Below are 17,500 nucleotides of genomic sequence, written 5' to 3' on the forward strand. Positions count from 1 at the left end.
TAAGATGAGGTTAAAACTTCCTGGGTCTGGGCTCTCTCCTGCCGGAACATACGAGGTGAAGATTTTGCAGACCAGCCAGGGGTGGGGGGGTGGCAGCCCTCCCTGAAAGGGAGTATACAGGGTCTAAGCCTCCTATGTTTACTGAAAACGTGTCAAATACCTAGTTTGCCCAAGCTCTATCCTGCCAGAACATACGAGGTGAAGATTTTGTAGACCAGGCAGGGGGTTGAGGGGTGGCAGCCCCCCCCCCCCTGAAAGGGGATTAAGGGGGCAGAGCATCCTATACAACCCAGAAATGTGTTAAAATTATATGCTTACTAATCTTCTACTAATATTTCTCGAAATTCCTAGATATGTAGGCCAATCACACCCTCCCCAGCTATCGAGACCAAAATGAGTGCTAGCTTCACTTGAAACACGATGAAAGCTATTGGAAAATTATTCTATTCACCCAAAAAATGGTGTTGGGGTGCATTTCCAAATATACCCAATTTAACATCTTCATAAAACCAATTAATCGTACACTAAAAAAATACTGATAAAATAACAACATTCAATCATAGACTAAGAGACAAACATAGACAAAGACGTTGTCACAGACATAGAAACAGTAGGCGTAGCCATGGACATGGAGATAGACAAAGACAGACACTAAGACACAAAGACATAGACACTGAAATATATACAGTAGACGTAGTCACTGACATAGACACTGACATAAAGATAGACACATACAAATACCGTAATTTGTAAGCAATCTTACTTAAAACACCAAGACACCTATTTTTAGTTTCCCGTTTTAGATTCCCCCCCCCCCCGTGATTGAGGTTTCTTTGATGTGCAAATACAACATAAAAGAGCCCTAAAACAGCTGTACATTATCGTACACATACTTAACATGTCGGGGAGAGCCAAATTTTTTTAAAATTTATTTCTTCCTCTCACGGAACCTGGCCTGTCTCCTGTGTATTCCGATACTCTTTATTTACTTCCTCCGCTATTTGGAAATCTTTTTGTTTAGACTCTGTTGGGTGAAAATAGAACAGCGACTGGAAGGAAATTATTGCAGAGGCATTTTGTTTTCATTACACAATTGTCTATTTGTATAAAATTATCTGAAAACTAAATTAAATAAATGTGTAACAGAATGTTGTGCAAATAGAGTGTTTCGAATACTCCTTGCAGCACTGGTTTGAACTTTTTAATGAAACAAATGGGCCCTCTTTTTTATATTTTTCTATTTTCATATATTTCAAATAAAAATTACTCATCTGATTATCATTCTATTTCCTTTATATTTGGAGATTCATAATGACCGCAAAATAGAGCATAAGAAATGTGTATGAAAGTGGTCAGACTCCTGCGCGAATAGGTTGTTCGAATCTTCATTACAACACAGTGACAAACTTGGCTCCTCTTTTTCTGATGTTTTTACTATCCTTTTATGTTTCAGACAGACATACTCTCCTTTTATTTATCTTCCTACTCTATTAAGATCTGTTGATTCAGAAAATGTATTAACCGCAAAACAGCACATAAGTAAGAAAGTCTCGGACTTTTGTGCGAATAGGCTATTTCGAATCATCGTGACATTAGTTCGAATCCCTGGCGACAAAAGCTCTTATTCTATTAACATCTTTATATATCTAAAATAAACATTACCTCATCTTTTAATATCTATTTTTTTTTATTTCACGATTCAGAAAAGAGATCAAAATATTTTTTAATTTTAGGCCTTTTTCCGACGTTAAGCTTAAATGATATGCTTTCATATTAATAGGGACACGACTAAGAAGAGCGAGGTTCAGATTTATCTTTCGTATGTGTGCGCTTTTATGTGATAAGTCATGTAAGGCAACAATAGTTACTGTTTTTCTTATATCATTTATGCTTCAATCTTGGGCATATTCAGGCCTCCAAACATGTTCCATGACGAATAATATACGGGGAAATATAAGGCATCTTTTCCGGTGCAATTAGGGTGTCGCCCTCACTTTTCTGTCACGGATGACTTTGTTAAATAGCTCGTTATTCGGTCATCAAAGTTGTTTCTTCAGCATGCCGTAAGTTATTAACGCTATATCCACGCATTAGAAAGCCACAGAAGAGGTTGAAGAGGTTTTTTGTCGCACTTTTTTATTTTTTTACTTATACTCAGTCACACCATTTATTTCTATGCCAGCTCTCTTGATAGGTCCTTTCCATTCTTATATAAGGTTGGTAAAAGTGCGTCGCTATATGATATCAAAAGCCTTTGTGTAATCTATGAAAGGGGAAAGCTAGATCAATTGCAACTTGAGGAGGTCTTTAATTTTCAAAAAGAATGGAAAATGATGGCCTTAATGGTTATATTTTCATTGAGTAATCACCAAAATAGCCCTGTGGGACGCCATAACACTTCGAGTTGCTACTGATCTAGCCTTCCCCATCAATCAAACAAATATCAGGCGTTGAGAATGGGAGAGTCGAACGCGCCAAAATCAAGTTTTGAGACAAGTGGGTTTAAAGTTTCCCTTTCGCCCTGACCACGAGTTTTACACCCTATTTCTAACCTTAATTCTCTGCCACTGATAGGCGAACCAACCACACCATTTCTTGCCAGAAGATAGAACAAATGTCAAAGAAAACCGGGGGAGGGGGCGGAATTTTCGAAAAGGTGGCGAGTGTGGCTCCTCCGTTCTCAGTGCCTCATATATATACCTTTTTGCATCTCGGTTAACCTTTCAGATATTCTCATGGTGAATATTGCATTCCTTTTCGATGAATCTTCAACAAAACGACATTATTATATATTTACGATGTCAACCTGCTTCGTGCTCTCATAATTATTCTCAAGGTATTTTTTTTTATTTTTTTTTTATTTTTATTTTTTTTTTTTAAGGTATCGCAATGGCATGTTACCGGTAATCGAAAATTTCCATGAATGATTTTCGTTGATTTAGCAATTCCAACATCTTCGAAAGCTATGTGAGTATTTCCTTTACTTTTTTTTCCCTCCAGACTTGCTACTTGAACAATTTTCCTTCTGTTTAGACACACCTTTCTGTTTCTGATTTTCAATTTTTTCCCCATCCGTGTTGTTGGGTATCGACTGTCTTTTTCGCTTTCTAAACCTAGCTATTATGAACCAATTGTTGTAAAACGTTCTCCTTTTCAACGAACATAGATGATGAAAAAAAATCTAGGTAACTCTTTGATTACTCTACGCATACATATGCATTCTCTTCGGTTTGCAACATTCATCAGTTAACCTCTTTTCCTTAACCTTCGTTATTCATCCCTTATTGTATTGAGTTATTATAGTTTTATATTTAGTTATCATATTTAGTTATTATAATTTTATGTCCATTCTCTTGTACTCTGTCATCTGTCAATCATTCCTGATCTGTTTGTACTTCCATTCACGGTATAGATTCCGAGGCAGTTGGACGGGCGATTCCTTTGACAAAGGACTGGATTCTCTTCCTCTGCCTGACTTTATTGCTGCTCTTAATGGAGGTAGCGTTTGATTCTACCTATCTTGTCATTTCTTTAGCTTCACTTCGAGAGAGTGTATATATATATATATATATATATATATATATATATATATATATATATATATATATATGTGTGTGTGTGTGTGTGTGTGTGTGTGTGTGTGTGTGTGTGTGTGTGTGTGTGTGTGTGTGTGTGAATGTGTGTGTGCATGTGCGTGTGTGTATATATATGTGTATGTATGTATAAATATGTACGTATGAATATGTATATATTGTGTTTGTGTTTGTGTTTGTGTGTGTATAAATATGTATGTGTATGTATGTATGTATAAATATGTGCGTGTATAAATATGTATGTCTATGTGCGCGCGCGCGCGTGTGTTTGTGTATAAATATGTATGTGTATGTATATGTATGTAAATATATATGTATATATATCTATATATATGTATATATGTGTGTGTTTACATATATCTATATCTATATCTATATATATATGTATATGTATATATATGTATTATATATATATACATATATATATGTATATGTGTATACATATATGTATTATACACACACACACACACACACACACACACACACACACACACACACACACACACATATATATATATATATATATATATATATATATATATATATATATATATATATATATATTTGTATGTATGTATATGCATGTATGTATGAGAATATGTATCTATTTATTCATTCATACGTGTGTGCTCTACGAATAAGCTTTAGGTATACACGAAGTTTTTTAAGATCAAGGATTTCAACCGACATCCTGCTCCCATTTCAGCGCAACTTCATTCACATTTTTTCTCGTAATTATTCATGTATTTCGTATATCGAATTTATCATTCTTCTCCCCATCAACTGTAGTTTAGATTAAGGGTTAAAATTAACGCCCATTTGCATGTTTTCTTGTTCTTCCTTTCTTGTTTCGACGAAGGTTAGAGATCATTGATGTAAAGTACCTATTCACTTCTAAAGACTTTCATATTCTCTTTTTGTTTTATTTTATTTATTTATTTATTATTATTATTATTATTATTTTTTTTTTTTGCTGTTAATTAAATTTTGAGAGATGTGGTCATGTAGATCAATGAACTATAATCACTTATACGCGATAGTCCTGTATATTTTTTGTTTTTCTTTGTCCTTGTTTTCGAAATGCTGCGTCTGTATTGTATTTCACCATGTCCTATTATTTCTGCTTCGTGTGAATTTGGTGATGCTGAAAGTACACAATAATTCTATTTTTTCCTACATTTACATTTTTTTCGGGTAGCAAGTTATCAATTGTCTGATTTGCTGTAATATTGAAGTATGATTTTTTTTTAGAAGTGCTTCTTTTTCGTTCATCAACACAAGCTTCCTAATTTTTTTGTTTTTTGTTTATTCTTCGCAATTTTTGTTGTTGAATTTTTCTCTACAAAATATTCAAGGTGTGATGGTGGCGAGTTAATTCTGCTAATTTGTTCTAAGCCCTAATCTTTGTGGAAATTGATTTTTTTATGGAGTTCTTTAGTCCCCCCTTTTCTGTACTTTCCTTACGTTCTCTATCGTTCATTTTACCTTTCATGTAAGTCATCTTGTCATAAATAAAATAACTTTGAAGTTTTATCAAAATAATTAGACTAGTCAACTATTAACAGTGAAGATTCCATACTTTATGTCGGTGAAACAAATAAGCAGTAACTCAAATTAGCATACTACCCAACCACCGCCTATGTTTTTAAACGAAAAGGAAGTCTTGGAGTGGCCACAGCGAGAAAGGTTTCTTCCGAATTTCTCAACCGAAAAATGGGAGATGAGGTTGAAAAGAGAATGAAAAAGAGAGAAGTACTAGACTCGTCATTTATTTGGCTTTTCTAACATAATACGAGTCACATAAATGCATCTGCAGCGAGAACCATTTATGACGACATTTATAAGTAATATTATCATTATTATAATTACTATTTACAGTTTAACACATACACATTGGCTTCTGTATCTTGAATTTTAAAATATCTCGTTACTTCAAGTGGTCATTATTAAACCCCATGAAGTTAGCAACATTGAATTTTCATATATATGACACAAAATATTGGGCAGCAAAAATAAATAAAACATCTATTATGCATAGATACGAACGCTATACACTAGATTCAGTCTGTAGCAAAACTAGCTTTGCTTTGGACGTTAACAGTACAATAGACAAGTACAGCACACAGAGTAGACAAGAGTAGATGATAAGTAAATGACAAGTAGTTGACATATAAGTGAGAGTGCCTTGGTCTCCCCCAGCAAAAATATAATAACAATAATAAAAATGAAAATAAATAAAAGAAATTATGACTGTCCGGGACTTACTGCGTTTATGATCACCTTGTCTCATTTTTTCTCAACTTGGCAGCCAAATCAAACAGTACTCAAATAGTTATACATAGTACTAAATAAGGAAACCACGAGTACGGCGAACTGCAGCGCCTAACAGTTTCCCAGGCCTGACTCTAAACTGGCCTCGCAGCAACACATCAGTCAATCCCGAACCAGGTCAGTGTGGTTGTCACCAACCGAACTTTTGATTACTTGAACGCACTACACGCACCTTGACGAACTGTACATTATCAACTGAGGTAGTTGGTTTGTGGCAAGTGGAATCATAGTAGAGCTGGAGGGAACCAGGACCTCATTGCTAGGGACCTGAAGGGGTCTCCCCATGACAGGGCAGGCAACTAGATGGGTAGCCACTCCATCTGTTTTTTTTTTAAAGAATGCTGCGGTTGGTTATAATCTCAGGGTGTCTTCTGCACCTGTTTGGGAGACAATAGGACGGCAGATAAGCACACAAGAGTGGGCCTACGCAGAGCTCAAGCTGGACCAAGACACAAGCCAGGCTGACCCTCATGCACCGACACAAAGGGAGGAGTGCCTTCCATCCCTGCGACTCCGCCTTCCGGAGCCGCGCAAGAAGTGGCGGTGACAGAGGCAGCCGTCACGCCTTAACATTGCAACTCCCCAAGTGGAGATGGTTGCTTGGACTACTCTAGGCTGGCCTAGGTTTCTGGGGGCAGCGGGAGCACAGGTTCCAAGCGACTACTGCCACTAACCAGGGAATGAGATCAAGTAATACTGCCTCCATCCTAAAGGGAAGAGCACATCAATAAAGTAGACGATTTATTGTAGGTAGTGACAGCATGGTTTGTCTCAATGCAGATTGCTGGAATTTGCATTTCGGGATGGAGGCAGAGCCCAAGCCCGTGCAGAGCCTGGCAACCCTCGATGGAAGTGGAGAACGGTTCCTGACCTCTCCTCAATAGGATGCTGGACTAGCCTGCTTCCAGGCAGACCAATCAGGCGTCTGCCCGTACTGGGAGACAACTAAATGCCAAGAAACATACTCTAGTAAACCTCGCGCCATACAAAACTCATTGACCAGAGCTAGCCAGCCAGCTCGGCAAGTAGAAAACGATAAGGAAAGAGAATGAACTTTTTGGAGACTGTGGTGCCTCACCTTGGACTTCAGAGGATACCAGCACAAAGACACCGACACTCTCTTCCGACAGTGTCTTGGCTTGTGGCTTCTTAGTGTGCAGGCTATTACACGTGGCAAATCATTCATGGAACTTCAACTCAAGATTTATTGGTGAAGGGGAAAAATTATCATTGGACCTTTTCGTTAACCTTGCCAATTATCCACATTTATTCTTTTTTTTTAAGAAAAACACGACTCTGCTGAGCTTTTGGTTTGACAATTATCCGCTTTCAAAATCTTGCAAGTCATCAAAACATTGCAATCAAGTAAAACAATTGAAAACAGATGAATTCTTATCTTAAACCACATGTATTAAAAGCAATAATAATTTAAAGGCTTCTGTTGTTGCTATGTGAAGTCCACAAGTATGATTCCGATCACCTAAATGATGGCGTCTAGCAATAAAGAAGCTCCAGACTTCAAAAGCCGTTGTTTAAAACTTGATAGTCAACGAATTAAAAAGAACACACCTTGGAAATCGAAATTATCAACTGCTGGATTTGTAGGAGTGCTGCATAATTGCTGTCAATATCCTAAATCATATTCTATCAAACCTATCTCATCCATTTATAATTTTACCCCTTTGTCACCGGCAAATAATAAATTCAAGGCACTACTTGCACCTAAGAAGAGAATATTGTATATTCATTCAAAAGACAGGATCCCCTGAAAAGAAATGTGAAGTTCTGAAGACTATAAAGGCAATTCAGTATTTCTTTCTTTGCATGAACTTAATGCATATAAGTAGTATTTTTTGTAGTATAATAAAGATGAAAAATGTATAAAGTTATAAATATAATCCTTTTATGGACATGCAGTGAAGAGGACTTATTTATTTTTAGTAGTCAATGTTTTTTTAATACATCCTGGAACAAACCCATAGGCGATTAAACCCGAAAAAATATAATGAAAATGTTTTTGAGTGGGTGATAGCAGACTGAGAGAAGCAGTTCTGGTACAAACTGGCACCTGTCCCTACACCATTCATCTTTGCGTTGAAGACAAAATATATCATTCCATGCTCACTCATGTTACAAAGAGAGAAATTTACAACTAAGAGTAAAGAAGGAAAGACAAATTATATACACCGAATAATATCTAATGAAATCACTTCAATCGAATTAAGTGGTCTAGCCAAACCTAGTCTTGTAAATGCAAAAGTCAATCAAGGCACATTCCATTGTGTATAAACACCATCGCTCGAGCCACATCCTCAGTATTTACACTAACACTTCACTCTCACATTTTGTTGCTGAACAGAAGCACTAGACACTTACAACATTTTAAACACTTAATATATAGTCTATATGGCTATGTACAAGTATACATGTCTTTTGTTCTTTGATCCCCAGGATCTGACCAAGCAAAACTGGCGTGCACAACTCAGAACACAAGTGCTCACAGACAGAGCACACAAGTCCAAGGAAGATCGCATGAGCTGTCCAGTGCTCCAGGAGAGCAGCGGTGCTCACGGCGGTTCCTCATGCTTCCCGATGGATTCATGTGCATGTGATGACGGCGCAAGGGCACAGCCAGCCTACAGGCCAGTATTCGTTGCTTTGACCGTGCGGCGGCTCTGCAAGCCCGACCAAGGCCATCAGCTACAATACAGGGCTTACTAGTGGCTGGGTCTACTGAGGGTGAGAAAGGAACTCACTCCAGTCTTTAACATCTCAACTGGTGGACACGTGCGCATACTGTCCCAGGCACCATGGATCCAATGCAGGCTTGCTTATATCTATGACTACTTGTTTCTTTGGCTTGCTTACACTACACTGTGGCACCTCACAACCCTATGCTCCTTGCTAGTTATCTGCAGCTTGCCAGACATTCAATCCACTTGACCCTCTGAATGATTCTGGCCCAGGACTCCTCGACTCCTCTTGTGGTTGAAGCTTCGATCGTGGCCAGCTGCCCGACCATACAGGAACAACTTAAGTCACATGACCCTTGCAGTGCCATTGACAGCAGCGGAGCACCATAAGTGCAGCTGAGTATTATTGAAATCACCAACACCAGCTCTTCAAGATAGAAGTGATGGGTCGTCACGCTATCGATCTTTCCACTCCTTTTCCACTTCACAGGTGGAGTGCAGGGACGCTCTTGCATTCAACATAAAGCTTTTTCTGCAAACAGATATTTTAGCAATGAATGTGCAGTCATTGAGAGAAACGTTCTACGAACAAAAATTACGATAAGGAAATTTTCCTAAAATTCCACAGTTTTTGAAGGGGAAAACAAAATGCAATATGGCCAAGTGAACAAGAGCTTACCTCATAATGCCCCTGTGTGGAAATATTGCGTCACTGGCGTCGGTTCTCCTGGTGGGGCGTGGTAAAGAAGAGTGGCGGGGTTGGTGTGTTGGAGTCCAAAGATGAAGACCAGGACAGTCCAGCCTCACTCACTTTCTGGTCCCATGAACTTTTCGCTGGTTCATTTGTATGTCCCTCTCTAGAACTGCTGTGTGCTCGTGAATCTCTCTCTTCTGGGAAATGCTGCTGATGACGGTGACCATGGCGGGTCCGACTGTGGGGATTCGTGGGTTGAACGTGCCCGCCCTCCTCGCGGTTTTCGGGTTGCAGAGCTGGCGCCTGTGGGTGTCTGACCACGTGTGGGTTCTCGAACGAATCAGGTCCAATTCTTCTTTTTAACTGACTCCTCGTGGTAGGAAGCTGGTGGCGATCTGGGAAAGGCTGCTGCGGATGGGGCTGCCGCGTGGCCGAGGGGTTCGAGGGCGAGACGCGACGGTGGCCTGCGCGGTCCCGTCGGCGAGGCAGCTGAGGGAGGTCGAGGTCTGAAAGATGCGAGTCGAGCAGGAAGGGGTCCTGGGTCGTGTGGTGTGCAGGGAGGTGGTCCGAAGAGGAGGGGTTCTGCGGCAGCACACTGGCAGTGGGGAGGAGGTTGCTTCTCGTCACCGCTGGGTTGTGCGGCCCAGCAGTTTGGTGTGGCTTGGAGGAGTGAGGGGCAGGACGCGTATAACGGGGCCAGTAGGCATGTCCGGTATGGGTGGGCGACCAGCTTAGAAGGTGGGGCTTCGTCCAGGGAGACACCTTCTGCTTGTGGGCCAAACTCTGCTGCAAGAGCTCCCACAGTGCAGTGGGCTGATTTCGTGGACATCGTAGACCGCGAGAGTGTCGGAAATGCCTCAGCGGACCTTGACAGTTTCGACCTGGAATTATAAGTCGTCCTTAAAATGCGTCCCCAGTAAATCAGGGGCAAGATGTCAGCTTGAATAATTATTTTCAATGAAAGACGGCTGAAAACACCATTTCAAATCAGTGAGCATATTTTCGTATAATTGATAATGAATGGCACTGTACTCTGAAAATGCATTGATTATAGATACTAGCAAAATAAGTACTTCAATACATTACCTTCTACAAACATTACACACATCATGCTATACAAACTGCATTCCACTAAACATACAAGACGTGCAGCAATCATGGCATAAATCTTACCTTTCAATTTGTGTCCGTTTATAACCATAATTCCATAACCATTTGTTCTTAATGTATACATACAATATCTCTTGATGTACTGTTGAGCGTTGCAACTATCCTATCAAATATTATAAAACCTAACAAAAAACAAAACAAAAACAAATGAATAAATAAATAAAACCTCTGGCTATACCATAACCTACGGAACATCCCACCCTCCAGTGAGATACACAGGTGTGTTTCCCTAACTCCTAGGTTCCAAAACTAGGTTCCAAAACTAATCTCTCTTTATCTTACTCATCCGTCCATCGGCTGGACTCACCTGGAGAATCTGCAGGTAACCAGAGTCAAGGCAAGTGTTAGTGTGACCAGGCCAAGCATAGTAGCCAGGTAGACCAGCAGATGCGAGGGGATGGAGTGTGAGCCAGCATGTATGGGCCTCGGGGGACCTGCAGGAATCATATCTACACCTACCACCGTAAAATCTTGCCCGTGTGACTGGCGAGGGGTATTAATGGCATGGGAGGAAGAGGGGCCGGGTGGGGGCGGGGGTCAAAAGAACTAGCCAAGGTAAGTTATATATCAAAATAATGCGGGCTTTAAAAAAAAAGTGAGAGTTAAAAACAAGTCTGATATCTTTACCTAAAAGATTACTCTTTTCTGAAATATTCTGACATATGAAAAAAAAACATTAACCACAGTGTTAATTGTACCTTTAACCCGGGTAAATTATGAAACCTATCAAGACAGCAAAACAATAAACAAGGTTACATTCTTTTAATGTTTTATCCCCCTTTAATTTCCAAATTGGGCGGCAAAAATCAAACCTATGAAACCCAAAGTGAATGTATCTCGACGAATCAACATGACTGTGATCACGACAGCATCATCATATGTAAAATTAGCAAAGCAGAATATATTTAATTAGTGGGTGGCTGGCTGGGGCTAGCTGGTAGGGGACGAAAGCCTGGAATAAGAGTCGGTCGGCCATATTGATTGCCATGTTAGTTAATATACATTATATAAGACTCAAAAATGCGCCATGGAAGAGCCATGCAAGAGTTAGGATTCTTTTATACATGATTATCAAATATCAACAATATATATGCAAATTATTACTTCTGTTAATCAAGTCATTACTGATATATTAGTATGTAAGTAGCATGTGCCTTTTCACACAAAGACTGGGGTTGGACATACAATACAAGCTAAAGTACATGTCTAGAAATACTTCATGAAACAGTAGAAGTAAATAGAAGAAGAAATAAACATGCGAGTTCGATAAATCATCGGTCAGGCCTATATTCTTGTGAATTTTAAACCAAAGTCGAAAGGGATGCTCTGATGCTCAAGAATTGCATCGTTTTTTTTTATAATGAAGAAGAGAATTTATCGTATCTGTCATGTGTCCCGTGTCCTGATGCTGCGTCCAAAAACTTATACAATGTATGTACGCATATACTGTACACATCCATATTTATATACACACCTACGAACCCACACACACACACACACGCACGCATGCACGCACACACACACACACACACACACACACACACACGCGCGCGCGCGCGCGCGCGCACACACACATACATACATACATACATATATATATATATATATATATATATATATATATATGTATATGTATGCATACATAGATAAATGTGTAGATATATATATATATATATATATATATATATATATATATGTATATATATATATAAATGTGTGTGTGTATGTATACACACACACACATATATATATACATATAAATATATATATATATATATATATATATATATATATATATATATATATATATATCATATGAAATAGGTAAATATTGAAGTCAGTTTTCACTATATGAAGTACATTTCTGGGTAACTGGATATATACAAAGAGCAAAATCTATAATTGCAGACATCCTATTGAGCCAGCAACAGCTCCCGAGATCCATCCTACACCACGTCTGTTAAAAGTCTTCTGTCCAATATAATCCTGAAAGTCGAGTTCAATATAAAGTCCTTCATAAGTTAATCCAATTAGAATACAATTCAACTATCAGCTAAGAGAAAAAAATATCGTGATGTTATTGACGTGTTAGTAAAGAAAAAAAACAACAAAAGAAATTAAAGACAGCACTCCAAAGCTTGCATGAGCAGAGTCTAACCAGCTTTTTATTTATCTTTTTATTTTTTAGTCTCAAGGGGTTATAATTCTAACGCTGGAGGACCATGGCTTAGTGTCTCAACCAAGAGCAACGGGGGACACACACACACAGACACAGACACAGACAATGTAGAGTGTATCTGGCTACATACTTGCGAGGTCTACCTTCCCCATTGCAAGTCGACCCTGGACTGACGACGGCCTAAGGGGTGGCGGTAATCCCCTGGGGGAAAAATAGCTATGTCAATGCCCCTGTTAGCCACCTCCCGATGCGTAGGCTGGATTAGAGGGCAGGGGGAGCGAGTGGATTAACTGGAACGTCAAGGGAACCACAAGCGTGTGTCAAGGGGCCGAGGGACAGGACAGGAAGGACATAAGAAACTCACATAAGAAACGCGAGTCGTGGGGCTTCATCTTCAGTTGAGGCTTCATTATAAATATTAGTATTATTGAGATGACCAGACATAATATCAAACATGATATATATATATATATATATATATATATATATATATATATATATATATATATATATATATATATATATATGTGCATATTTATTTATACACACACACACTCGCACTCACACACACACACACACACACACACACACACACACACACACACACACACACACACACACACACACACACACACACACACACACACACACACATGTATATATATCATATATATATTCAGTTGTAAGGAAGAAGGTACTACCAATAAGTGTATTTCTTGTCTCTGTTGAACACAGTGAAAAGCAACTTCCACGAGAGAGAGAGAAACAGGGCAGGCTCAAGATTACACGAACGATGAACCAGAAGTTCCGTCGCGTGAGATTTGGCACAAAAGCATCAAATTCCTTACAGGCAGAGACAGTTCATTGAAATAAAAAAATACGATAAAAATCACATGGAAGCTTAAATTCATACGATCAATATATGCCAATGTATTGCGTGGGGATCAACCGTGAAAAATGGCAATGTTTAGCACGGATGAAATGGTTTCAAACAGATTGGCAGAATGGAAGAAAAAAAACACAATGCACAAATGAGACCTGAAGACGACATAAAGGAGGATTTCGAAACAGCTCTCTCACTTCCAATAAATGCAATGTGGGTTTCCTCTACCACAGTCTCAGCAAAGTATTGTGTTTTTACCATTCATGAAACGTAATACACTTCCAATAAATCTAGTTCGTGCAATGTGGGTTTCCTCTACCACAGTCTCAGCAAAGTATTGTGTTTTTACCATTCATGAAACGTAATATTTCAGTCGGGCTATGACAGAGATGAGCTAAAGGCATCTGACAGCTCCCGGACAGAGCTGAGAGAAGATACCAGTAATCTGTCCAAGAATATAATCTTTCCGGCGACCAGGCAATACAGTGGCATTTAACTACACTTCTTCAGCTATCATTTCAACACCAGACAGAATACAGTTCAAGTCATCTACCCAACGAACAGCATGCATTGATATCCCCGTATTCATAGCACTATCAAAGAAAAACAATTATCTTCTAGAAAAAAAATACAGATATAATAAGAATAGGGGAGAAATATAATAAAAAAAATCATGGATTTCCACGTACACTCAATGTAAAAAAGGATGCAAAATACAAGAAGAGCAAAATACAGAAAAAAAGAAGAGTCAATTTGCAACGTTACTCGCATGCAACACTTACTGAAGGTTGGATAAACTTCTTTCTCCTGACACCTCTGTCCTTTGAAGCCCTCGGCACACCTGAAACAGGGAGGAAAAATAAGTCTTTTTCTCTAAGTCTATTTCTATATCTATTTCTATTTTACTGCCTCCTATAGACACTTCCGACGCACGCCCATATAAGACGGGACGAAATGGAATTTTAAAAAGTAAAATGTGAAACAATTTCAGACCACAAGCATATCTATCTGTTGTATCGCCAGATGGAAAGCACAAAATATATATCTATCGAATATGACCTTTAAAAATCAATATAACGTATGTCAGCAATAATAATGACATTAAAAAAGGAAACAAACCGTACTAGAACAAAAATAAAAATAATGATGATGATGATGATAATAATAATAATAATAATAATAACTATAATAATAATCATGATGAATATAATAATTATCATAATAATAATGCTAACAATAATGATGATGATTATAATGATGGTGATGGTGATGTTGATGTTGATGACGATGATATGATGATGATGTTGATGATTGATATTGATGATGATGATGATGTGATTTTATTGATGATGATGACGATGTTGATGATGATAATGATGATGATGATGATAATAATAATAATAACAAAAACAACAACAACAATAATAATAATAATAAAAACAACAACCAACAAACCGACGAAACGCAAGTCACGGATACTCACTGACACACAAGTTCACCGACGATCTTGAACATCATACAGGTTCCTCCGTTGAGACAGTAGCCAGCATAAGGACATTTATCCACGAAGGGATGAGGGTCTATGGCTGTTGAGGGGGGGAGGGGGGAGATAAGACACACAAAACGTGAGTAAAGAAGGAAAGGAAAAAACTAGAAAAGGAATTAAAATCAATATGAGAGAGAACATTTGAATGAGAGAGAGAAAAAAAAATATGATAATGACTTATATATCTCATTTACAGACTTGGAATACAGGTATCCGAGGTAAAAAAGAAACAAGAGAGAGTTATAATACAATCAAAATCATTGAAGAACATTAAAAAAACAGACAAGATAATAATGCGAGGATGCACAGGCTCGCATAGCCCTGCAGCCAAAAGCGTGAGTGGAGCATCCCAACAGAAAAACAAAAATTCAAAAGTGAAGTTTTTTTCAGTCTTTTCTCTGCATCCAAACCGACCCCAGAGCCCTCGAGCAAAGCCAACAGCAGACGGAGGAAGGACTGATATATTATTGATAAAAAATGATCTGCCGCGTCAAAAGATAAGGTCATTTAGTGGCAGAGGTGAAGCGGACAGGGGAAATGTGCTTCCAGTCACCTCCGTCCTTGAATACTAACATGAAAGGCTCCGGTACTCTTCGGATGGTTTGGTGTCGTCCAAGTGGCAGTCCGCTCTGTTAAATACCTAATGTCTTGTTAGCTTCTGTTTGGGTGATTTGTCTGTTCCTCTGCTCTGTGAGTGTTCTCATATGAGCACTAAACCCTTCACCATTAAATAAGGTGTATACGTTTAATCTTTTTCGTATATTTGTTTACATGGGATCATTCTTGTCTGAAAAATACTATAAGTCGCAGCTGTAGTATTTTCGATCTTCTTATCATCATCTTTGTCCTTATCATGATCATCTCTATCAAGATATATTCATTTACATAATAGATACATATATATGTACATATAACATATATGTATATATATATATATATATATATATATGCGGTTCCTATAGCAATTTCTTTTGCAAGATGATGATAGACAGACAGCCGAGGACAGCTTGAAAGAAAGAAAGAGAGAGAGAGAGAGAGAGAGAGAGAGAAGTGGAGAGAGAGAGAGAGAGAAGTGGAGAGAGAGAGAGAGAGAGAAGTGGAGAGAGAGAGAGAGAGAGAGAGAGAGAGAGAGAGAGAGAGAGAAAGGTGATGGACGAAGCTGGTCATGAGACATCTGCCGACACTACTTGGTAGTCAGTGTACGGGAAGAGCTTTTATCATTCCCGATAAATGTCCGGCTGACTAGCATTAGAAAACATAGATCTATAGCAGCCGGTAAGCAAATTAAAAAGCAAACTGGCTACATAGCTCATGACAATGCAGTTGTGATTGAAGGCCTTTCACCGCGTAAGCCATATTCCATTCTATCACTGAAAAAGGGCGAAAAATAAAGCAACTGCTAACCACCCAACTGTTATACTGTTGTGTACTGGCAGTTTCGAGCACGTAACGGGTCTTCAGACTGCCTGGGAATCTTGAAACACACGATCCCCAGTTCAGAAGCAGAGCAAGGCCAGGTGGCAAGCCTAGTTTTAACCATCGAAAGCTGCAAGATCAAACTCCCAAGCACAGCGGTATAACGGTCTGTGTTAACAATGGCACGATGTGGAGGGATGCACGCTAAGACAGGGGGTTGAAAGGTGGTCGGGCATAGCAGTATAGTTGTATAGCAGCAATGCACTCGAGGCATATGTAGACATGAAATAACACTGAAGGTCTATGTTATGTCAGTGAAGACACTGGGTTGCTTAGCGTGGTTTATAAGGCAAATGCTGATGAGGCGGATGGTTATATATGTAAAATAAAAATATAGTGTCTGGTCAACTTAGCATGTGTTGACTTGTATAGACCAATACATATCAACAATAATGTGATGGGTAAATGTGGCTTTTATGTGGGTTTTAAAGCAAGACGCTCCTGTTGCTGTGTGATAAGCATTCCCTAAGTCACTGGCAGGAGGGGAATGGTTGTGCCGGGATGGACAGGGGAACGGAAGAGAAGGTCATTTCTGATCAAGGGAGGGCCGCGCACATCTCAGCCTGCCTGCTCCCGATGTAATGCATGGCATAAATAAACAGCTTCAGAAAAAAATAGTTGATAACAAGACACGAATGAATATAATAATGTTCTTTTTTTAATTGGCCAAGGAAGAGATTGTAAGCCCCCCAAGTTACGGAGGTGTCACAGCTGCTCGCAAGACAAGAGGCAGAGGAAAGCGGAAGAAAGGTTTACGTCATGTGCGCTACTCGCCGAACAGGCTCAGAGAGGAAACGGAGAATTAAAAAAAAATGTTATAGGGGCTTAAGAGTAGGGAAAGAAAGACCGGGTGAAGGTGCAATACAAGGAGAGGTGTAGGCAGCGAATCTGTCAATGAAAACTATAAGGTATTGAAGTCCATTAGCTGGAGAAGA

At 39.0% G+C, this 17,500-nt stretch overlaps 2 protein-coding genes across 4 annotated transcripts in view; both read right to left on the minus strand.

The window, feature by feature from the left end:
- LOC113802252 (uncharacterized) overlaps positions 1-1,134 on the minus strand; it is a gene marked incomplete in the record, with an annotated part of 27,411 nt that extends 26,277 nt beyond the window's left edge. For both annotated transcript variants that reach the window (XM_070125790.1, XM_070125789.1), the window contains 1 exon segment: positions 894-1,134.
- Positions 1,135-5,346: 4,212 nt separating this feature from the next.
- The window catches only part of LOC113802251 (uncharacterized), a 25,097-nt gene continuing 12,943 nt past the window's right edge, over positions 5,347-17,500 (minus strand). Inside the window, exons 4-7 of one of the 2 annotated variants that reach the window (XM_070125788.1) lie at positions 15,027-15,123; positions 14,326-14,384; positions 9,297-10,192; positions 5,347-9,149 (exon numbers count right to left, since the gene is read on the minus strand). In XM_070125788.1, the coding sequence (XP_069981889.1) occupies positions 9,327-10,192; positions 14,326-14,384; positions 15,027-15,123 (1,022 nt within the window). In that variant the 3' untranslated portion in view covers positions 5,347-9,149; positions 9,297-9,326. Of the gene's footprint in view, positions 9,150-9,296; positions 10,193-14,325; positions 14,385-15,026; positions 15,130-17,500 lie in introns of both variants that reach the window. The other variant, XM_070125787.1, reaches the window with a different exon arrangement.

This window comes from Penaeus vannamei, chromosome 9, assembly GCF_042767895.1.
Source record: "Penaeus vannamei isolate JL-2024 chromosome 9, ASM4276789v1, whole genome shotgun sequence".
NCBI lineage: Eukaryota > Metazoa > Arthropoda > Malacostraca > Decapoda > Penaeidae > Penaeus > Penaeus vannamei.